The 22,385-nt window shown below is 63.1% G+C and overlaps 1 protein-coding gene across 3 annotated transcripts; it reads left to right on the top strand.

The window, feature by feature from the left end:
• Positions 1 to 1,266: 1,266 nt before the first annotated feature.
• Positions 1,267 to 22,332, top strand: VAX2 (ventral anterior homeobox 2). Of its 3 annotated transcripts, XM_064511704.1 has the most exons (5): positions 1,267 to 1,508; positions 1,933 to 2,181; positions 7,479 to 7,666; positions 20,857 to 20,940; positions 21,833 to 22,332. In XM_064511704.1, the coding sequence occupies exons 2-5, from the start codon at positions 1,935 to 1,937 to the stop codon at positions 22,307 to 22,309; spliced, it is 996 nt and encodes a 331-aa protein (XP_064367774.1). In that variant the 5' UTR covers positions 1,267 to 1,508; positions 1,933 to 1,934; the 3' UTR covers positions 22,310 to 22,332. The 3 variants fall into 3 exon arrangements, with proteins under 3 accessions (XP_064367774.1, XP_064367775.1, XP_064367773.1); XM_064511703.1 differs by lacking the exon at positions 1,267 to 1,508 and having other exon boundaries at positions 1,864 to 2,181; XM_064511705.1 differs by lacking the exons at positions 1,267 to 1,508; positions 20,857 to 20,940 and having other exon boundaries at positions 1,863 to 2,181.
• Positions 22,333 to 22,385: the final 53 nt, after the last annotated feature.

Here is a 22,385-nt window from a genome sequence, read left to right as displayed (position 1 = left end):
CCGCCGAGAGCCGCGGGGGCGCCGGGCTGAGCCGCTGCGGCCGGCGGAGCGGAGCGGAGCGGAGCCGGGGGCCGCTCCAGCCCTCCGCATCGCCGGGCTCGGCCCTTCCCTGCGCCGGCAGCCTCGCCGCGCCTATCCTTCCCCCTCTCTCTGTGGGTTTTTTTTTTTTCCCTCTCTCCTTAATTTATTGTTATTTCCTCGCTATTGTTTTGATTATTCTGCCTTTACTGAAAGAAGGCGGAACAAGCTGCCGGAGAGGAGCCGCGGCTCGGGGCCGCCCGCACAAGCGGATCGGGAGGCCTTGAACGTCCCCGGCGCCGGGAAGCATCAGCCGGGCGCCTCCCGCCCCGGCCCTCCGCAGCCCCGGGACCAGGGACCGGCCGAGGCACCTCCGCGCCTTGCAGCGCCCGCAGCCCTGCCGCAGCCCCGGGAGGTGCCCAGCCCCGGGGCCGGGCTGCAGCCATCCCCGGAGCCCCGGGCAGATCCTGGGGGCTTGGGGACCTCGCCTGGTCCCTGCGGAGCTGCCGGGCTCTCGGCAATTGGATTAGCGGGTAGTTTAGTTATTTTAAATCCACCGTCATTATAACCGCTTCGATTTGAGGGGATTCGGCGCCCGGCGAGGAGGGGTCCCGCTTGCAGCCCGCTCTTTGGGGCAGCGGCAGGTGAAACCACCCTGTTGCTCCCGGTTTGCTCCCGGGTTCGGCCCCGCTGAAAGGGCCGCGAAAGCGGAGCCGCCGGGAGGGTTGGGGGGTCCCGGGAGGCCCCGCGGAGGCCTCGGCGGCGCGGCCGGCAGCCGCCCGGGATGCTCCGAGCGCGGCCGGGGGGTGCCGGGGTCCCCGGGGGGCCGCGGCCGGCGGCCGGGCAGTGTCGGGGCGGCGGGAAGGGGGGAGCACGGGGGGGACGGAGCCCCCCGGGGTGGGCGCGGGGCCCCGGCGGGCCGAGCCCCCGGTGCGTGCGGCGGAGCAGCGGCCGCCGAGGGGCTCTTTGTTTACCAGGCACCAGCTCGGGCCGGGAGAGCAGGAAATTACGTGTGTGCCGGGCACTTAATTTAAAACCGCTCCTTTCCCCCCCGCTCGCCCCTCTCCGCCCTCCCCGGGGCCGCCGCCCGCCGCCCCCGCGCTCCCGGCCCGGCGGAGGCCGGCGCTGCGCGGCGGAGCGGCGGAGGGAGGGGGCCGCGGAGCAGCGCCCGCCGTCCCCGGTCCCCCCCCGCCCCGCTTCCTCCGCAGCTCCCTCCCCTCGGCCTCCCCTTCCCCTCCGCCCCCCCCCCGCCCCCCAAATCCCCCCCGTCTCCCGGTATTGATTTCCCCGCACGCGAATCAGCGGCCGATGTCCAGCGCGGCGCGCAGAGCGGCGAGACCTGCTCCTTCTCCCTCGGCGGCCGCCTCCCTCCCTCCGTCCGGTGCCCGGTGCCCGGTGCCCTCCGTCCGCCTCCCGCTGCCGCCGGGGACCATGGCCGGGCGGCGCGGGGCCGCGGGCGGCCGGAGCGCCTGAAGTTTGCCCGGAGCGAGGTGCCGCGGCGGGGGTGGAGCTGGGGAGGGCGCGGGCGCGCGGGGGGGGGGGGGGGTCGCCGCTGTCAAAGTTTTTCACTCCTTTTTAGCCCCGTTTTCCCCCTCCTCCAGGGGTGGTGGGGGGGGACGGGGGGGTCTGGCCGCCGCCGGCCCCGGCACCACCCCCGGGCGGCGGAGAGAGGGGCGGCGGGGGCTGCGCGGCGGCCGCCGGAGCGGGCAGGGCTGCCGGGGCGCCGGGCATGGGGTGAGCCGGGGCGCGGAGCCCCCGGGGGGGGCAGGGAGGGGCGGGGAGGGGCAGGGGTCTGGGGAAGGTGGGGGGAGCTCCCCTCCCCGCCCCCCCAGCCTAGTCTTGCCTCCTCTCTCCCGCTCTCCCTCTTTCTGCCTCTCTCCCCGCCGATGTTTGATCCCGCCGCGGCGCCCGCAGGGATGAGCGATGGAGCGGCCGAGCCCGGCCGGAGCCCCGCGCTGCTGCGGGAGCCCGGAGCCGCCGAGCGGGGCCGCGACGCGGCGCCCACCGGGGCCGAGCCGGGCAGCGCGCTGCGCGGCGGCGGCGGCAGGGACGTCGCGGCAGCCTCGGCCGTCGGCCCCGGCCCCTCCAAGGAGCGCGTCGCGCCCGGCGAGAGCCCCGCGGGGGCCGCCGAGGCCGACTACTGCCGCCGCATCCTGGTGCGAGGTAAGGGCGGGGGGCGGCCGCTCCCGGGGCTCCCAGCTCCGGCTCCCGGGACCGCGGTGGTGACGGCGGGGGGGGGTCGGGTCGCGGCTGCCCAGCCCGCATCGCCGTGCGGCTGCCGGTGCTGCCGGGCTCAGCGGGGCCGGGCGGAGGCCGGGCGCGGCGGGGGCGCAGCCCGGGGCCGCCGGGCCGGCCGCGGCTCTCGCCGCTCGGGAGAAGGCAGAGGGAAGCAGCTTTGCTTTTTAAAGCGTTGTCGCAGGAGAAAAGCGTCACGGAGCAGCAGCGAGTTAAGGGCTATTTTTTTATTTATTTATTTTCTTCTGCTACCGCTGGCTCGGCCGGGGAACGGCGGCGGCGCGGCCCGGGCGGGGGGCAGCGAGCCCCGAGCCCCCCGCGCCCCCCGGGGCTCCGCGGGAGCCGCCGCGTTTGGGGCGAACCCCCAAGTTTGGGGCGCCCCGCGGGGCAGAGCGGGCTGGTCCCGACCCGGTTTTGGCGGCTCGGTTCTCGGCGGCCCCGGTGCTGCTTCGCGGCCGGCACCGCTCGGCGTTGTCCGCTTCCCCGCGCAGGAGCCCGGCGCGGCTCCGAGGCCGCTCCGAGAAGGGCCGAGCCCGGCCTCCCCGCCGCCCCTTCCCCGGCCCTGCCGGCGGCTCGCTGCGAGGCCAGGCCGGGCGAGCCCCGCTGCAGCCGGCAGCCCCGGAGCCGCCGCTCCCCGCTGCAGCCGTGCCCGGGCTCCGCCGCCTTTCGCGGCCCGGACCCGCCGAGCGTGGCGGGGGGGGGGCCCGCGGGGGCCCCTCCAAGCCCGGGCCGCGCACCCAGGCCCTTTCCCGGCTGCGTGCCGGCGAGCACGCACCGCTGTCGCGATAGGCGCCCGTCGGCGACAGGCCGGCTGTCGCACGCCGCCGCCTTCTCCCGGCGGCCCCGGGCACCTCGGCGGGGAAGGGCAGAGCGGAGGAGCCGGCAGGGCTCAGCCCGAGGCCGGCGCGGTGCTCGGGGCCCGGCTCTGGCCGCGGCCGCAGCGCAGCTCCTTGGCGGCGGCGGCCCCGGCCGGTGCGGCCGGCTGAGCCCGGGCTCGGGCCTCCCTGCTCCGCCGCGGCCTCGCCGGCGGCCGCCCGGCCCGACGGGGCCCCAAACCGGCGGAGCGGAGCGGGGCCGGGTCCCCTTCGCCCCGTCCCGGGGGGCTTCGGCCTGGGAAGGGCCGCTCTCACCATCTTGCCGCAGCCGCCAGGGCGCGGACAAAATGGTGGCGGGGAGAAAAGCAGCAAATAAAACGAAATTTAACGGAAAAAACGCGGCGAGACTCCCGGGGAGCCCCTGGCCGCGCTGCCACGGTTCCGCGGAGAAACGCGGCCGCGGGGCCGGGTCGGACGCCGCCCGGGGCCGGTCCCGCTCGCTCGGCGACGGGGCTGCGTGGGAAGCAGCGGGCAGCGCCTCCCGTTTTATTTCCCCCTCTTCCCCCCCAGCAGGGACGAAGGGGCAGCGGATGGGGGGGGTGGGGGGAGCGGCACCGCTTCGTCCCCCCTCGCTGCCGCCTCCCGGTTGGGCCCTGCCGGCGTTTCGGGGCGCGCTCCGCCGTTTGCCGGCGTTTTCCGCGGCCTGGGCGCGGCGGCGGCTCTTCCGCACCCGGCGGGGCCCGGCCGCGGGCAGCGGGGCCGCGTCTTTCGCCGTGTTTCGTTTGCAGCGCGCGGAGCCGCCGCGGCCCTTCGCGGAGCGGAGCCGGGCAGGGCCGGACCCGGGGCGGCCGCGGGGCTGCTCGGGACCAGCCGGGGCCCCCCCGGGACGGAGCTCCCCGTGCAAACGCTGGGAAGCGGCGGGGGCGAGACGTTCCCCGGGGATGCGGCGGGGATCTCCGGGGTCTCCGCGAACCGGGCGCTGGGCACGGCGGGTCGGTGCTGCCCCCCCGCCCCGGAGACGGTGGGTGCCGGGGAGCCGCGGCGGCTCGGCCGGGCTGTGTCCGCTCCCGGGCGCTGCCCCCGGGCCTGCGGCGGCCCGGAGCCTCCAGCCGCCGCGACGGCGCTGCTTTGCCCCGGGAGGCGGCCGTGCGCCGCCCGTCCCCGTCCCGTCGGGGCGGCGGCTGGCAGTCCGCGGCGGTGGCTCGCCGAGGGGCTGCGGGCGGCGGAGGTCCGTCAGGGGACATCAGCGCGACAACGGCGCCTTGTCGCCGGCCGAAGGAACCGGCTGCGGCGCGGGGAGGGCGCTGGAAGCGGGGACACATCCCCCGGGGTGCGGAGCCCCCCGTCCTCCCCCTTTGCCGGTGCCGGAGGGGGGCACCGGCCCTCGCCCGGCCTGGGTCCGCCGCGCTGGTGTGCGTGCGGCCGGGCACGGAGAGGGACGGGCGTGCGAGCACGCAGCGCACGGGCAGCGAGGCGGGGGCGAGCCGCAGGAACGGGCTCTTTCGGGGCAGAAACGCGTCTCCGTGCGTGATGCATCCCTGGGGCGTGCGACCGCGTGCGTTGCGGGGTGCGAGGTGGCCCTGTGCGTGACTTGTCCCCGTGCGTACTGGGGCATCCGCGCGTGTGTCCGAGCGCTCCGCGCGTGTCGGTGTGCGTGGCGGGCGCGTCGTGTGCGGGCGGGACGTGGGCTGCACGGTGTGCACCGGCTGCAGAGTCGCTTTCAGCAGCACCGTGGCGGGTGCTGCAGAGCCGCTGCCCGCGCGCCTGCCCTGCCCCTGCTGCCTTCTGCCGCCCCGCCGTGCCCGGGCGCAGGGTCAGCGCTAGCTGCCGAGGGCGGATCCGGCCCCTTGGGTTTTGAACCAGACCTCTCCCCGGGGATCTCCGTCCCAGACCTCGTCGCGGATGCGCTGCCGTCACACGTACGGGGTCCCCAAAAGCCACGCTGATGGGCGCCCGGGGAAGCCTGCAGCGAGCACCGCGGCTGCGAGCTCCCCGCGGGCGCTTCCAGGCACGGCCGCGGGCCTTCAGGCCTCTTCCCGTCCGAGCTGGCGCCGCTGCTCCGCACAAATCACAGCCTTTCACCGAGGGCTGCGTCCCGCCTGCCCCCCCGGCCCCCGGCACAGCTGGCAGAGGGGAAATAACAATAAATAATGCCACTGGTAACGATGGCAGTGCCAGAGAGCAGCGAGGGCGGCGGGGCAGATGCGCGCAGCTGCGGCTGGGTAGCATGAGCGTCTCTATTAGCCGCTCCTCGTTAACAGCCCCGGCTGTTGTTGTGCAGCGCGACCTCGGCGTGGACACTGCAGTGAGGACGTGGTCCGGGCGTCGTCTGTGCAGCCGCTCTCCCCGCCACGAAACGGTTCCCGGGCTGGCGTCCTGGTCCCCGTCGGAGATACCCCGGGGCTCCGGAGCACGGGATGGGACGGAGCCCCCGACACGTATCACGGTGCAGTGGTGGCAAAGCGCCTTCAGGAACTGGCTATTTCTCCCAAATCCGTGCTTGCTCCCCAGGCCCCTCTTCCCTGTGCCGGCTTCGTCGCCCCCTCCCCTGCCTCTCCCCACCGTTTCCCCCCTCCTGCCCCCGCGGTTTGATAATCCTTCTGTGCATGAGTCAGCCGGGAGGGGAAAGCAACTTAGTGTGAATGCCGGGGCTGGAGGAGACCTTGAGCCCCAGAGGACATGGGAGCCGAGCAGCGCCGAGGCCGGGCCCCGCCTGGCCAGGCCTGGCCTGGAAGCTGGGCTGGTCATAGCCATCGCGCCGCAGTTCCCGGGGTCTATTTTTAACGTGTGCGTCGCAGGGGAGAAGCTCAGCAGAAATGGGGAGCTTGAGGGTTTGGATGCCCATAGTCCGTCTGTCCGGTCTGCGTCACCGAGATGGGTCCTGGAGCCGGGCTGCGGGGGCAAAGACCCCTCCTGCCCTCCCCCGTGCTCTGGGGCGTGTAAGGGGTGCCAGAAGGAGGGACAACAAGGGATTTATGGTCTGGGAATATTGGTAGGAAACCTGGGGAGAATTTCCAAGGTGCGTTTTAATGCCTTGTGCCACGTGCAGCGCGCAGAGCCTGTTCGATAGCGGGGGTGTAAAGCACTGTGAGCGGCATCACGAACTGTGCAGGGGTCTGCGTGGGGCTGGCCAGTGCTAAAGCGGGAGCTAAAACCTTCCTGCTTTTGTTCCCCCGAATAAAGCAAGGTTAGTCCTGGCCTTGCAAAATCTGCTGGGTCTGCAAGAGGGAAGCTGAGGTCTTCCCTGGCTGCAAAGCCATTTTCCAGCCCTCATCCGGCTCCACGTGCAACAGAACAGTTCTGTTCCAGTTTTGTTCTCGACAAAAGCCGCCTTTATCCTCGCGTGTTCAAGCACAGGCTGCTCCGAGACGCCCTGGCTGATCGTTCACCGGGTGCAAACCCGGTTGCACCGGTTTCTCTGCGGTTCCCGGTCAGTAAAGCATTAGCAATGCGCCGGTGCCGGGCAGCCCATCTCGCACGGACGCAGAGCCCGCGGGGACGATGCACGGTCGGGCTGGACGGCGCTGACGCCCTTTGATGCCGGTCCGGTTCCCGTCTGCTGCTCGACCCTTCGGTTACCGGCCGGTCCTGCTCCTTCCCGAATCCCTCTGCTCTCGCGCTGGCCCCTGCGAGCGCCGCGGGGAGCTTGCGAGTCTGTTTTCATTAACTCCGCTCAGGCTACCGGGGACATCAGCAGAGGCGTCGGTGCTCGTCCGGTTTGGGATGGGGCAGCTGTGCCGGGGGGCAGGACCGGCCCCAGCCCCGGTCCCGCCGGCACCGTCCGTGCGCGGCGCTTCCCAACCCATCCTCTAACGGGCACCACGGAGAACTGCCCCGAAAGCCGCTGCTTTTCACTGAAAATGCTCCCGCAGTGAAAACAGCGTGGGAAAGAGGGAAATTGGTAACAGAGATGAAAAGCTTCCAGTTCTCCTAAGGGAGGAGGGAAACCAAACCGTTTTTTTAATTTAAAAATTTATTTTAACTTGAACTTTGGGGTTTTTTTTGTGTGTAAAACTCTTTTCTGTTTCCAGCTTTCAGGAACTATTATTTCCATGTTTAAATGCATTGTTTTCTTTAAAGACTTTCTCAGTTCCTACCCATCTCTTGAAAAAACAAACAAATGAGCTGTTTTTATGAGGAATTCTTACTGTTCCCTGGAGTTTTGTAAATCTGTGGCGTTTGGGACCGGAGGGGACCGTTAAGCCGTGCAACGTGGCCTCTTTTAGTCGCAGCTTGGGGGATTTCTCACGCTGACTCCCGAAGTGAGCCCAAACTAACGTCCCGGGCAGACACCGATTCTCGGTGTCCGCCTTGTTGGATTAAGGCTTTTCTCCCCCGGGGAACTGATATCTCGGACTGTCTCCCCAGACCTTTTCTCCTGACCGCTCTTTTCCCCCGCTTCCCTCCTAGATGCCAAAGGGACCATTCGGGAGATCGTCCTCCCCAAGGGCCTGGACCTGGACCGGCCCAAGCGCACGCGAACCTCCTTCACGGCGGAGCAGCTCTACCGGCTCGAGCTGGAGTTTCAGCGCTGTCAGTACGTCGTCGGCAGGGAGAGGACCGAGCTAGCGCGGCAGCTCAACCTCTCCGAAACGCAGGTGAGGGCACGTCCCCGCGGTGCCTCCCTGCACGTCCCCGCGGTGCCTCCCTGCACGTCCCCGCGGTGTCCCCAGCACGTCCCCGCGGTGCGTCCCCAGCACGTCCCCGCGGTGCATCCCCGGCACGTCCCCGCAGTGTCCCCAGCACGTCCTGCGCACTCCCGGGAGCAGCGTGCGCGGTGGCACGGTCACATCGCGCTCGACCCATTGCTTTTAACCCCGTCGCAGCCCCGTTCCCGCTCCGGTCGCGGCTGCCGCTGGAGCTGGCGGCTTCTCCTGCTCTTGAGCTGGACGAGCGGCGGGTTGGTGGTCCGTGGGGAGAGCGGCCCTGGGGGCTGTCCCCGTCTGACACCCCCCTCCTCCAAGGGGACCCTCCCTCCCAGCGCCCTGGGATCCCCCAGAAGGATCTGAGCGACCTGGGGGAGAGGAGAGGGAGCAGGGAAACCGGCTGAGATCCCTACGGAGGCACCTGGAGCGCAGGGCGGTGGGGTGGGACCAGGCGGTGTCACCGGCACTGTCGGGATGGGGCACTTCGCTGCGCGTGAGCCGGGTGAAACACGCTGCGGGGTCTCCGTGGGTCCTGCACCCCGGCCCCCCCGGCCCCCCCTCTCCCCAGCCTTCGTTGCTCTGGTCTCGGAGCAGCGGGGTTGGAGCTGCCGTGTGCGAAGTCGAGGCCTTTCCCTGCAGACCCGGGGGGGTCCCTAAGCTACGGCGCGGCTCGAGGGAGCGAAGGGCCCTTTACCCGCCCGGGCGGCTTTTAGCCTGCTTGGACGCACCGTGTCCGGCCACGTGCAAAGCTCGGCCGGCTGGGAGGGGTTTTCCCCGGTTTCCCCTGCTGAGGTTCGCCTAGCGCGGAGGAGGCTGGGCAGGACGGCGCGGTCTGGGCAAGGAAAGTGAGGGGGCTGCGTGCTGATGGCGAGTTTGCGCGGATGCGTCCCAAGCAGAAAGTGCAGTGGGGTTGCACTGATTTTGGTTTGAAAGGTAATTTATACAAGAATAGTGATAACAATGAAATTATTGAGGGCCAAAACAGAACTGCTGTGAATTGCGGGAATAACTCAGCTCAAGCTGCTGCTTTTCGGGGCAGTGAGGCAGGTGTGGAGGCAGCGCATGGGAAATAATGTCGGTTTTTCCAAAACTCCTGCAGAGCAAAACTTTCTCCGGCTGTTGGCCACGTGCCACCGGCTCCGGGCTCTTCCCGCGCGCCGTGCCGGGTCGGGCCGGGGCGGTTCGGGGGGCCCTGTCGCGCTCTGCGGGATGCTGCCGTGCTGTTCTGCTCCGCCAGGCCTGGTGCAAAAATAGTTGTTCTTGGCCCTTTTGGTGAGGGCGACTTAAAGGGCAGGTTTCTCCCCGTGGGATGGGTACAGGGAGGTATCGGTGGCTGGCGTGACCGTCCCGCGGTGAAGAGCGAAGCACATCGGTGAGCTGTGTCCTGCGCCGGAGGCAGGGAGGGGGTGAAATGTCTGTATCCCTCATGTTCCCTTGAAAAAGCGAAATGACTTGTTTTGGGGGCAATAAATCATTCCTTTCCCCCCCGGGAAAAAAAACCCAAGGCAAAATCAAATGGAAGATGACTTCCTTTTTATTTTTTCAGACTACCACTAAATATTTCCGTATTAACTAAGCCAGCATTTAACCCTTTTTGGCAACAGGGACCCCAAGTTCTCGGGCTCTGTAGCTCAGCAGGGACGCGGGGACGAGCAGAGAGACTGCTCGGAGGAGAGGGCTGTGCCGAGCCGGGTGCTGGGTGCCGGGTGCCGGGTGCTGGGTGCCGCAGCCCGAGGCCGGGAGCGGGGCGGCACTCAGCCTTTCTGCGGGGTCGAAATGTCTCGTTATTTGCTCCTCGTTTGGTGCCTCATTGCTGCGCTCATCACGCAGTGAGAAAATTCACACCCTGTAGGCCACGGCTGTCTCTTCTCCTCTTTTCTCCTCCATCCCGCATCCTCTTTTTTCCCATCTTTCCTTCATCTGTCTTTTTTAATCCCTTTCTCTGCTTTTCACAGCGTTTCCTCCCCCGCAGCGGTTGCACCTTCTCGGCTCCCCCCGCCACCGCCCGTCCCTTCCCGGCACCCGGCTCGGCGCTGCCCACGGCCGGGGGCCACCGCTCCCGTCCCTCGGGGTCTGCCGCGTGCGCTGGCTCCGAGAGGGGCAAATCCAGCGTCTGCAGGGCTCGGCGCGCTGCTAGTGCTTCGGGGGGGTTTCCTTCCCGCCGGTTATCCCGGAGCAGCTCCTGGTCCTCCCGGCAGTTCGTGGCATCGTTGCTCCATCTGATGTTTCGTTGGTGGGTTCCCACCCAGCAGCATCTCTGCTGCTTGCCTGAAATTTGAGCCGTGCTGGTGGCCGTGACAGATCCTCGCGGTCCCCTCGTTGCGTCGCTTGCAGCTCGGTTTCCGGATTAGCAGCTTTCCCCTCGTTTGCTGCTCCGAAGTTTCCTCTCCGCGAACATCCCCGGCGCGATGGGACCCGGCCGCGCTCCCCTCGCTGGGCACCCTGCGAGCAGAGAGCAGAGCTGTGGGTGCAGAGCGAGGCGCTGCCGAGGCGGGGTTTTATGACTTTGACTGTTCAGGGGGGAAGAAAAAAAGATTCCTCTCCACTTCTCTGCAAAAAGAAGTGTGTGGTGCAAACAGCGTGACGAGATAGGAAGAGACACAATGTCATCGCAGCTGGAGAGCTGCAGCCCAGCGTCCCCCGAAGTGGGTCCGTCGATCGGGGCTTCACCCCGGCGAGATCCTGCCTGAGAAAAAACCGGTTCTTTGAGGCTCCTGTTTTCCTCCCTCGGGGTCTGAGCCGGCTTTTTGGCAGGCCGAGAGGAAGGCGGTTATTGCTGCCCGTCGCAGGGAAGCGTGGAGAAGCCAAAATGCTCCACGTTGGGCGGCAGGGAACTTCGTGCTGCCTTGTCTCCGGCCCCGGTGAAGGGACTTAACCCGGAGCAAACCGGAGAGGCGGCTCAGCCGTGGGGATGCTCTCGCCGCCCGGCAGAGCGTCGGTGCCCACGAACTCACGGTGGATCTGCCTCGACGGCTGGTGGGTGCTGTTAGTTTTACCAGCCTGCGCGATATTTTCACGGCGTTGTAGGGCAGCGGGCCGAGCCCGGGTAGCGACCTGCGGCTGCCGCCCAGGGGAGCTCTGGCCTCCCCCATCTCGGCGCGGAGCGACGCAGAGAGGCTCCCCGAATTCGCCCTGGTGGACACGGGCAGAAGGTGCCCTCCCGCTGCTGTGTCCGCGCCCCAGGCTTTCTCCCGGCAGCCTGCGCCCAGGAATTCGGGGCAAAGTGGCCCTTCTTAGGGGCTCGTTGCGAGCGAGAAAACGCAGCGCGCGGAGGAGACGGCACGGCAGAGCAGGCGCAGGGGGAGGATAATTCCCACAAATCCTCGGGCAGGGAGAGATGAGAAGATGGGGCTGGCTGAGGGGATTTGCCGGTGGCCAGGAGGCTTTGCTTTCCAGGTCACGAGTTCAATGCCAGGCTCAGGTTCGAGTGACCTGCTCCTCATGGCCTCGTTAGAGTGAGGACAGAGACGTGGCACTCGCGTCTCACGGGGACACCTTGAGCGTCGGCACCCAGACGGCCCGAGAGGCCGCACGTAGGACTTGTTACATCAGGTGCTCTCAACTCAAGACCTAGCTCCAGGCTTTGTCCTTCTGCTGAGAAGTAGCTCATCCCGTCCCCGAACGCAGGTGCTTTGGAGGCCAGAGGTGTTCTCACATCAGGAGACCATGCCCAGGAGCACAGCGGACAGGTCTCGGGACCCTTCCTGGTGCTGTGCCATTGGGATGCACCTCTTGGAAGAGACTGCTGAACTTTTGGGCTCCTTGGCTCCTGCGCAGCAGTTGGACACCCCACAGCTAGGAAGTCCGTGGTGTTTCCACCACCACGGTGCCCCGGCTCCATCACGGCTGGTCTGGCCGGAGCCGTGGGGCAGCGTCTCCTCAGGACAAAGGTCCCGGGAGATCCCTGGCAGAGGCTGTTCTCCCACAGCACCGTCGCGCTGCCGGCAGCCCAGCACCCCTCGAGCATCCATCCAGCGCCTGCGCGGGGTGCCAGGCTTTCAGGACCGTGAGCCCCCAGACTCGGCCCAAAACATCTTTGAGAAAGCAGCCGAGCCAGAGAAGGGGCAGGAAGGTCTATTTATAGCAGCGCAATTAAGATGTTGCTGTTAAAAATTAATCGCAGCTCAAGTCATTAACAACTAACAGTCTCGGCAGCAAGAGAAACAAGGAGGCGGTGGTCTGCGCCGGCACGAGCTGTCCTCGCGGCTGGAGAACCGCTGGGAAGCTGCTGTCTGGAAGAGGTGAAGGTCATCCGGACCTTGGGTCTGGGGGGCCGGGGGCTTCCCCAAGAATAAGGGGCAAACAGGACGGTAAAGCTGGTTTTCCTGCTGCGAGGCAGAGGGACTCGGGTATCCGCAGTCCCCGTGCTAATGGGAAGCTGAATTTCCAAAGCTTTGCTGGAAACTGCTTTTCCAGACCATGCAGAAGGTGCAGACCAAGGTGCCATAGCCAAATATGTTTTGGGGATGCGGTGGGTGCTGGGGAGGTCCGGGACCTTGTGGGGTCCCCCCACGTGCCCGGAGCGCGCTGGCGGACTAGACGTCCTCACGTGTCCGAGCTAATCCCGGCCGCTCCCGGGGCAGGGGCACGTGCCGGTGGCCACCCGGCAGCAAACGCCGGTGCTAAAACCGGCTCTTGCTGAGCTCTGAGCTCGTGCGGCCCTCCAAAATTCACGGCTTGGGAATTTCGTTTCCCAGAGCATCCCCGGGAGCTGGTCGAACCGGAGCATGGTCGGGGTAGGGACAACGAGCGCTGGCTTCTTGGTGGCAGCTTGCGTCCACGGTGCTCGATAGGGGAGACGCTCCGGCGGCTCCGTCTCTGGGCAGGGGTGGGATAACGGGAGCCCTCGGTGAGGACCGCCGCTCTCCGGGCCGGACGCGGAGCCGGGACCTCCGTGACGTGGCCGATGAGACCCAGGGCCTTACAGACACGAGAGGACAGACATACTCATTGTGGGGGACAAAAATTACAGCTGGCTGCGAATCATTCCCAAAATGGTGTTTTTGTTTAAAGATGCAGGTTTTTCTTTTTTATTTTTTTGGCAAAACATTTTCCTTCGCAAAGCTTCTGGTTTCTGCCAGACTCTCAATTTGCAGCTGAAAACTGCAATGGCCCGTGAAAGAAAGGACCCCGACCAAGCCTAGGAAATGTTTGGTTTGGGGATAACTTCTCCCATTTGAAAAGCAAAAAGCGATGACTTTTTCCCTCAGGAAAACATGAGCTGCTGTCTAAGAAATATTTGTCTATCTGAAAAGGCAAATGCTCATGTGATAGGTTAGGAGATAGAACAAAATATCTGGCTGCTTCTGCAGTTCCCCAAACTCAATTAGCACTAAGCAAAATGTTTAATTTAAATAAATGTGAAATATTTGAGATTTTTATCATGAGCATTTTCAATCCCAAATGCCCCCACAATGAAGAATAATTTCAGAACATGTTATTGAAAATTTCGATTCTAAAACATTTCCTGAGCGTGTTGGGCCTTTTCAGAACAATTTACAAGGGTTTTTTTCAATACAATCAAAGCATATCTAATTTAAGGGAAGCTATTTCCTAGAAATGACCGTTTCTGATGCAAAGCGGTTTTGGCTGAGGTTTCGGGACCAGCTCTGCTGCTGCCCCGTTTCCCGGTGCTGCTGGCGTGGGAACCACCAAGGAGAGGGTGCAAATCCCAGGCGCTGCCCCGAGACGCCGGCTCCGGCCCCGGCCCCGCTGCTGCGAGCGGTCCTGTCTTCGGGGACCCTCCACGTGTCCGGGCCCCGGGGATGGGGATGTCCCTGCCACGTTCAGGGAGGCTGCTGGTGCTGGGTTTGGAGGGATGTGCGTGCGTATATAGTCCTGTGCTGCTGGACTAGCTGCTGCTGTTTCGGTTTGGAGGGGATGTGTGCATGCATATGCACTCCTGAGCTGCTGGAATAACTGCTGCTATTTTGGTTTGGAGGGATGTGCATGCGTATGCATTTCTGTGCTGCTGGAATGGATGCTGCTGTTTCGGTTTGGAGGGGATGTGTGCATGCATATGCACTCCTGAGCTGCTGGAATAACTGCTGCTATTTTGGTTTGGAGGGATGTGCATGCGTATGCATTTCTGTGCTGCTGGAATAGATGCTGCTGTTTCGAGGGGGGGATGCGTGCATGCATATGTGCTCCTGTGCTGCTGGCATAGCTGCTGCTGTTTCGGGGGGGGGGGGATGTGTGCATGCGTGTGCACTGCTGTGAGCGCACGTGGGGGTGCACGTGAGGGCACACAGCACGTGGGAGCGTGTTTGCCCGCAGGAGCGTGCATGGGCCGGCGTGCGTGTGCGGGCGTGTGCGGATGAGGCGAGGCCGTGCCCAAAAAAGCGATTGCTCTGAACAGAGAGCTCTGGTTCCCCGGAGAGGCCTTGGGAAAGGAGGCTGCTGGAAGCAGCGGCTTTGCTGCAGGCTCCGAGTCGCGGCGGTCCGAACGCCCGTGGGGTGGTTTCCCCGCCGGCTGCGCGGGGCAGCGGTCGGGGGAAGTTGCAGCTCATCAGATGTTTTAAGATGGTCAGTCTAGGACGGCAGGTGCTGGCGGAGGGTGCAATTGTGCGAATATTCACAAACCAGGCGGGTTCTCGCCTCAAACGCAGATGTTTGAGTCCTGCTGGGAGGTCCGAGTTGGTTGGGGGGTGGCCTGGCAGTGCCCGTCCTGCTGTCACCAGACGGACGGACGGATGGACGGACAGCCAGTGACTTTGCAGAACATCCCCATAGTGGAGCTGGAAACATTTCAGCCGCTCGGTGACATTTTGAATTGTTTTCTCTTTGCAACGGGAGCCGGTGACACCGAACGCACCGCTCCCCTGCTTCCCTACCGAGCGGCGAGCCGGGAAGCCCTCGGAGATGTAGCTAACGTGACATTTGAGGAGCGACTGGAAGGCCTGGAGCTGTTCAGCCCGGCCTCGAGACGGGCAGGCGGAGGGAGGACGGGAGACCCGTCTTCGGAGCAGCAGTAGTTTCGCTGCGGAGGGGAAGGGACCGAGCCGTCCTCCCTCTCCCCGAGGGAACGGCCGGGACACGGGCACGTAAACCACAGCAACGGGACCCGGGTGAAGTCTGAGGACAAGATCGCTTGGCAGGAAAGACATTGCAGCCCTGGCATTTGCGGGGGAAGGAGACGGTGTTGCCGGAGGCTGGGAAAGCCGCGCTGGACGGGCACGTGGGCGGGAAGGGCTCGGCGCGGCGGGTCCTGCCCCAGCGCTGCGGCGGGCTGGGCGGCCTCACCAGGACCTCCGCGATGCTGCGAGCTGCCTGCAGCGAGCGAGGACCGGAGCTCGGGCGAACATCGTGTGTCTGCTCGTCAGCTTTTAACGACTGGCATTGCCTCGCCCTTAGAGACAGGCTCTGTTCCCAGATGGGACCTCAAATGGGACCAGGTGAATTCCTTGAGGACGGATCCTCGGCGTTACCCAATGCAGAGCCCTGGCTGCTCTAACGCTTCTCATGCGCTGAGCGCTGGAAACTGGGAGGGTTTGGGAGGGGATGTGTCAGCCCCCAGCAGCCTGGCTTCACCCTCTTCTCCCAAGGGTCCCATGTCCCTCTCAGAGAGCCGGAGGGATCCGCAGGCTGAACCGCTACGGCCCTGCCCGTGTCTTCGCCTCTGCAGCATCGCCCATGGACTGCTCTCAGAGCCAGCGAGGAGGCAAAGTGAACGTGCAAAGAAAGCCGGAAAACACGAGTCAGAAGTGTCAGGGCTCGCGGCGTTTTTGGTGACAGTCCAGTTTTATGTTCTGGTCATGATTTGGCATTTTTTTGTGGTGGTGCCCAGAGATCTTGAGGCAGAGGCTGGTTAAAGTGAAGGGTCTGGTTCTCGGCCGGTCAGGGATGTCTGATTAATGGGATATGAGCTCGTTAGAGGAAAGTCGCAATTCAAACCTCAAGACGTCCTGGGCTGGACCTCTAAGCTGAGCCCAGGAACGTGGAGGAAAGTGGTGCGGATCGGATCAGCACCGGTGGGTTTGGGTTTGTCAGCTGTATCTGTGTGTCCCTGGAGGAACATCTCCACCAGCAAGGAAGAGATGGATCTTGCTCCAAAGTATGCGCATCTTCGGTTTCTGATGTGATGACGGGAGCAGGTGGAAAGAAAATCTTGCATAGCGGGGAAAAATAGGGTGCCTGGGGCCTGCAGCTGTGGTGGTCAGTGACACATTGCTGGGGCTTTTTAGTGCATTCTGGGGACTGTAATGGATTTGGGAGGCAGATAGCCTGTTCTGATCACCAGGGCATCTCTTTCGGTAAAACTTCCCATGCTGACTGAACAGCTTAATGTGATGGCGAGCACACTTCTTCCTCAGGGATGGTGATCCTCTTCTCCTCCATCTGATCAACAGGCGCTTTCCTTTTTGAGTCTATTGAGTTATTTTGTATTGAGTATTTTGAGTCCATTTGAGTCTGCCTAGCTTCAGCCCAGGGATCATGTCCTGCCTTTGCCCGCTCTGATAAGAGGTCCCCTGCTATTAGCAATCTCCTCTCATGCGGCAGAGAATGAGAAAAGCAGAATTTCGAGATCCAAAAACACATGAGGGGTTTTATCCCCTGTTCTTTCCAGCTGGTCACTGTCCGTAGAGGAAAGTGGATGCTAGACCTGGTCACAGTATTTGATATCATGAATATCCAGCACCAGGACTCCTTGTTTGTGCACCCATATGGATTTATGAACCTCTAGATCGTGCTTATACTCATAGCTTTATCATCATGCCGTGAGCTCTTGCCAGGTTTCTTGCGTGTCATGTCTCCTAGGGCTTGCAGAGACACCTCCTCCGTATAGCCTGCTTCCTCCCTGTCCTCTGAGAGTCTCCTTCCTTCTCTGGTAGATGCGTGACCTTACATGCTCTCGTATTCAGTGACATTCAAATGCGTGTTATTTGTCTGTGTAATCCAAGTCTCAGTTTCACTGACCCATCCCCATCAGGTTTTCCACTTTCCTATTGCAGCAACTATCTTCACATTTTGCAAACCATGAGCTTATAGTCCTCTTCCACGCTATGGATAAAGGTATAGAATAGACCTCCTATAGGTGCCTGTCACTCCTCTGCTGTTGCCTGACGACTCACCCTCAGCCGCGCTTGCCAAGCTGTGTGTTTTAGCTCGGGAGAGCTGCCCGTCTCATGCCGGGATCACGGGGTCTTTCAAAATGAGTGAATTTTCTCGATACAGTGGTTCTGTGCCCCCAAAGGAGACAGACCATCTTAAGAGAGGCCATATGCCAGGAGATGATGCTTACAGCAAGACAAGGTTACAAGATGAATACTTCATGCGAGCAAAGCGCAGGACGGCAGAGTTAATCCAAAGAAGTTACCAAAGGAAACAAGCTAGCAGAAGGCTTGTTTGCGCTGCCGGGAGACCTTGGCTCACGTACTTGGCTTCCTAAAATCTCTCCAGCCAGCAGCACAGTGACCTGGTATCACTGTGGGCTGTGGTCATGCAGACGTGACTGGCATGTCACCCGTGGTCCTGGGTCCCGGACAGCCCCAGACTTGCAGCCTGCGGGAGTCTTGGGCTCTTCCTGGGGATCCTCCTGAGATGGAGGGGTCTTCTCCCCATCCTTGTCCTCGCCAGCCGGCTGTTCCAGCTGTGCCTGCAGAGCGACACTCCGTTCCCTCCCTATCAGCGTGTCTGTAAATCGGCCTCTCTTTCCTTTCCTAGGGAAAGTCTCATTTGTCTCTCTTTTCTCCCCAATCTGGCAGGAAACTTGGGGGTGATTGGTTCCCTTGGAAAAACTCTTCAGCTATTACGATATCTTATCAGGGCAGTAACCTAGAAATAGAGCGTCGCAGGATCTAGATGTGGGTCTAGCATGGTCTGCGCTACTCTTCCTCCGGACCAGACTGGGGAAGGGTGTCGCGGCCACGTCTCAGACATGCACCGGTTCACCTAGCTACCTGGAGGAGGAGGAAAGCTACGTTTTTGGAGAAGGAAATGAAGCCAACCTCATCAAACTAGACCGTGGCAAAGCATTAGCTGTGGTGGCTGATGGGGAGTTATGAATGAAGCTGGAGCAAAAACGTGACTGGAGAACTTGCAATACGGAGGATGAATTGTAATAGAGGGGAAACGGTGAAGGATATTGCTGAAAGACGAAGAATCAGCGCTGGAGGGAAATTACTCGTGGAGTTGTCAAGGATCATCTCTGGCTGAGCTTATTTGCATTTCCAATGATAGAAACTGAGTGCTTGAGCATAATGGAGGGTGAAAAGGACATGGATCTACTAATTAATGGTAACCTGAATATGAGCTTTAGCCATGAAGGCAAATGTGATCCTGCTCATCTGATTTGTCATCACTACAGATAGGAGAGAGCTCACGCCGGTCTGTGAAGCATGAGGAAACCTTGTCTAACACAGCATGTTCAGCTGGGCCGTGGTGTTCAAGGGCGATGGGCTCAGAGAAGATCTGCAGAGATGGGTTGGGGAAGGGAGAACCTCGTCCCAGAGCTCAGTTAGGACACTGGAAGAAAGGTCTGGACAGAGGTCCATGGAAAGTTTCCCATCTATAAACTAAAAATGAGAGTAGAATCATTATCGAAGGCATCAGGCAACCCTGGCCAAAGCAGAGTGAGACAGGAGTAAAATCAGGCTGGGGATGAGGAGGCATCTGGAAGGGGTCGGTCCTGGGACAGTCCCAGCGGGAGCAGTGGGAGTGAAGAACCCAGTGAGCTCCTTAAGGCAGAGTTAATTAATCTGTGGAAGGGGCCCTGCTGTGTCTGCACTCGCAGGGATGATGGATGCCTTGGGGAAGCCCAGCTGATCTTGTAGTGCCGTTTTTGCAGTGAACCCTGAAAGGGTTGGCAGGTGCGTGTGCTTCTCCCAGGCAAACCTCTCGTCAAGGAGCGTGGCACACTGACGGCTCTTCTCGCCCCTCTCGGACATGCCGTAACGGGGTTGGGCCTCTGCTCGGGCAGCTGGCCCTGAGGTGAGTATGGCAAACTCCTGACATCTGATTTTAGAAGACCCGTTCCCTGAGCATCGTCTCAAGTTGGTGGCTGCGTGGACAGCCCATCAGAGGTTCGATAGAGCAAGGACTTCTCCAAGAACGGTGTCAGACTCCAGGCAGCATCCGAGCCTCAGTAAATGCCACTTTTACATCTTTACGTGGAGGAATGTGTATCCCTGCTTGCTTGTTTTGTTTGGCTCCCCGTGTGGAACTATGCCCAGCCTGAGGCTCCTGCCTCTCTGGGACCAGTGGAAAGCCTTGGGGTGGGTCAGGAAGGCAGGAGAAAAACCGCTTGTGCCTTCCCGATGGGTGTCTGTCGAGCTTGGTCTGCAAGACCTGGGGGGTGGGAACGCCACTCCAGCACTAGCACCCGGCCCTGGCCAGCGATACACGTCTATCCCCATTTCATCTCATCCCCTTTGCATCTCCCATCCCTGTAGCTCTGAAGAACAGATGACCACTACCTTTTGCAGTAGCTCAGGCCTCGTTTATACGATGAAGCTCAGACTTTACCTGCTGGGCGAAGCAAATGTTTTCCCCTGGTGAGTTGCTGCATTGCCCATTTGGGGACCAGCTTTGGTGGATAAAGTCAGAGGTGCCTGTGAGAAACCAGACCAGATTAGGATGTTCTCTTCCTTGTCTGCTCTTTATTCCCCCATTCTTGGCTGCTACGTGCTGCATGGGCCTGTGAAGACCCTTGCCCGTCCTGCTGCACAGCGATGTGGGTCTGCAGCCCCTGAGCAGCAGCAGCGAAACCCAGCCGGGCTCGGGCTGTCGGCAGCCAGCAGCTCTCCCACAGCCCGGGCTGTACGGTCTGCTGGCAAGTGCTTTCCAAAAGAAGGTTCACAAAAATACAGGTTTGGGGCCTGATTTCTGGCAGAAGCAAGAGATGTATTTTTAGAGCAGTTTTTAGCCAAGCAGTGGACTCTGATCACTTCCAGACCAATAATTTAATCTCACAAGCATCCCTGTTGAAATCCCTCGGCTTTAGGTTGTCCAAAAATCTGGGGCAGATGGTGCCGGTCCGTAGGTGCCTGTAGCGGCATTGCTCCGTCTTGCTGTCTTCAAGGGTGACAGAGCGACGGTGAATCAGTCGGACTGCGCAACATATGGGGCAAAGACGAGCAAGGCTGGGGAAGTGCCGTTCTTCTTCCCCTGGGAAAAATTCCCATTCCTCAAAGATATTAGCGTGTTAGTGGGTTTTTTTGAGCTTTGTTCTTGCAGGGCATGGATGGGGCTAGCCTGGGGGGCTGCTTCTTTCGAGTGGAGTGTATTTCTGCGTGGAGTCTTGGTTAAGAGCTGGGCAGCGACCCAGGGTTGTGCAGCTCCGTGCGAGTCCCCGTGAGTCCTGCTCCCTGCCTGGGATGGGTTGGTGGGAGATGGAGCTGGTGAAACCCCAAAGCAGCTCACGGGGCCCTGCTGCCCCTATCCCGGGGGGGCCGCGACAGTGCGGGGGGCACGGGGCAGGGACCAGGGCCTTCCCTGGGAGCAGCGCTGGGGCGACGGGCCTCCGATGAGCTCTGCGTGGTCCAGACAATTTGGGTGTTTCCAGGCAGCTGTGGTCCGACCTAAGCGGTGTCCTGGCATCCTTCTGCTCTCTCCTCGGCAGGGTCCGGTCTGGGGGCTGCTTGGTCTCTCGTGCGAAAGGCCGTGGGCTTGTCTGCAGGTATAAAACGGTCCTTTTTTGCTGCGGGACACCCCTCCTCGTGCCGGCTCCCCACCACCCGGCTCCGGGGAGCAGGGTGCCGCGAGCCCTGCGCAGCTGCCCCGGGCCGGCTGCTCCTCCCCGAGCGTCCCCGAGCCTGGATCTGCCGTTGCCGAGACCTCGGCTCCGCTCTTATGACCCCGGAGAGGGGCCGGGGGGCCGAGACCTCCTCCGCCCCCACGGTCCATTAGCTCTGTACTGTGGCTCTATTGTGCTGGGGGATGCGTGAGGGCTGTGTCAGCGGCGGACTGTCCTGCTGCAATGATTTTTCAATGACTTGCACCAGTTCGAGACCCCGCTGGCCTCCGGGCGAGCGGGGGCAAAGCCTGTGTTGATGTGCTGGGATTTGCTCACGTGTTCGAGGCCTGGCGCTGGCCCTTCACCCATGCATGTGCCACCCCCTTCTGCCACCGGTCTAATCGCAGTGTCTTCCCGTTCATGTCCTTCCCCTACCATCCGTCTCTGTCTGTCTCTCTGTCCCTTGCAGCTCTCTCTCTGTCTCTCCTGCCCTTCTGTTCTTCCAGGGAGGGACAGAAGTGTCTTCCCGGCCTCCTGGGCTCGGGGAGGAGAGGTTAGGGGATGCTAGGGGCAGCCCGGGGTCGCACACGGGGTCCTACGTCGGCCCCGCGCGCAGGGCTGCCGCGTGTCTCGGGGGAGGCACGGCTGGAGAGGGGCAAGGCGTCTCGCCCGGGCGATTCGGAGCCCGAGTCTCCAGTTTTGGAGCGGGGGGGTCCCATGGGGGCCCCTCGCTCCGTAGTTGGGCTAGAGGCAGGTGGAGCTCGGGGAGGTCTCCCCAAACGCCCCGGTGGGTCTGGGCCTGCGAAGCTGCTCGATGCCGGCAGAGATCTCAGGGTCAGCAGAGGTGGTGGGGTCCCCGAAGTGTCCCCCCGCACAACGGCGAGGTCAGGGACCCCCCAGCTGCCCTGTGTCGTGGGCCAGCAAGGGAAGGGCTCACGGGAGGAGACAAAACCTTGATTTGAAGACCACTCGCAGGGGGAAATCCAGCATGTCCCGTAGTGCAGCCCGCCCGGGAGGGCGTTCACCAGCGTGGGAGCTGATCCGGCAGCAACGGGACAGCTCGGGCTCCCGGGTCCCTCCCTGTTTTTCCAGGGCTCCTGGCACCGCAGGCGGCTGGTGGTGGACCCGGGACCAGCCCAGGTTAGGAGAGCAGGTCCGGGGCACCTCCCTCGCCCCAGCCCCACTGCTAGAGACCCCAGGGGCAGCTTCCGCGCTTCCAGAGATGGGCTGCTTCCTTGGAAACAGCAGCGGGACCGGCATCCCCATAGTCACGTGGCAGTGGATGGGTCCGCAGCTGGGCGTTTAATTTAATACGTCTCTCTCTCTCTTACATCTCTCACTCTCTCCTGGGTCTCGTTTCTCTTTCGCTAATCCCCCGTTGTGCTCTCTTTCCGTCCACGCCTGTCTTTCCCTCCTGCCCCGTCCCGCTGCTCCTCCCGCCCCAGGTCAAGGTCTGGTTCCAGAACCGGCGCACCAAGCAGAAGAAGGACCAGAGCAGGGACTCTGAGAAACGCTCCACCGCCACCTCCGAGTCCTTCGCCACCTGTAACATCCTCCGGCTCCTGGAGCAAGGCAGACTTTTATCCATCCCGGCCCCTCCCAGCCTCCTCTCTCCGAGTGCGAATCCCGTCGGGAGTCCTGCCGGGAACGGAGCCGGCTTGGCCGCGCCGGGCACCACCTCCCCCGGGCTCGGCAGCGGCGGCAGCCCCCCCGGGCCGGGGGCCTTCAGCCTGCAGGTGCCGGCGCTGGCTTCGTCCTCCTCGCCGCGGCTGCCCGCCGCCCCGCTGCGCTTCGGCGGGCCCTTGCTGGGGAGCCTGCACGAGCTGCCGGGCGCCTGCGCTCTGGGCAGCTCCGCTTTTGAGCCTTACACGCGGCTGGAAAGGAAGGACAGTTCTCTACCCAGCAAGAAGCCAAGCCCTTAAATAAAAACGAGTGTCAAAAGCGAGCCTGCGCCCTGCCCTGCTCCCTCCCTCGCTCCCGCACACGCTCCCTTCCCCT

The sequence above is a fragment of the Dromaius novaehollandiae genome, chromosome 4 (assembly GCF_036370855.1).
Source record: "Dromaius novaehollandiae isolate bDroNov1 chromosome 4, bDroNov1.hap1, whole genome shotgun sequence".
NCBI classification, from domain to species: Eukaryota; Metazoa; Chordata; class Aves; order Casuariiformes; family Dromaiidae; genus Dromaius; species Dromaius novaehollandiae.
Note: the sequence above shows the minus strand (reverse complement) of the source record. Positions and strands in the feature narration are given on the sequence as shown.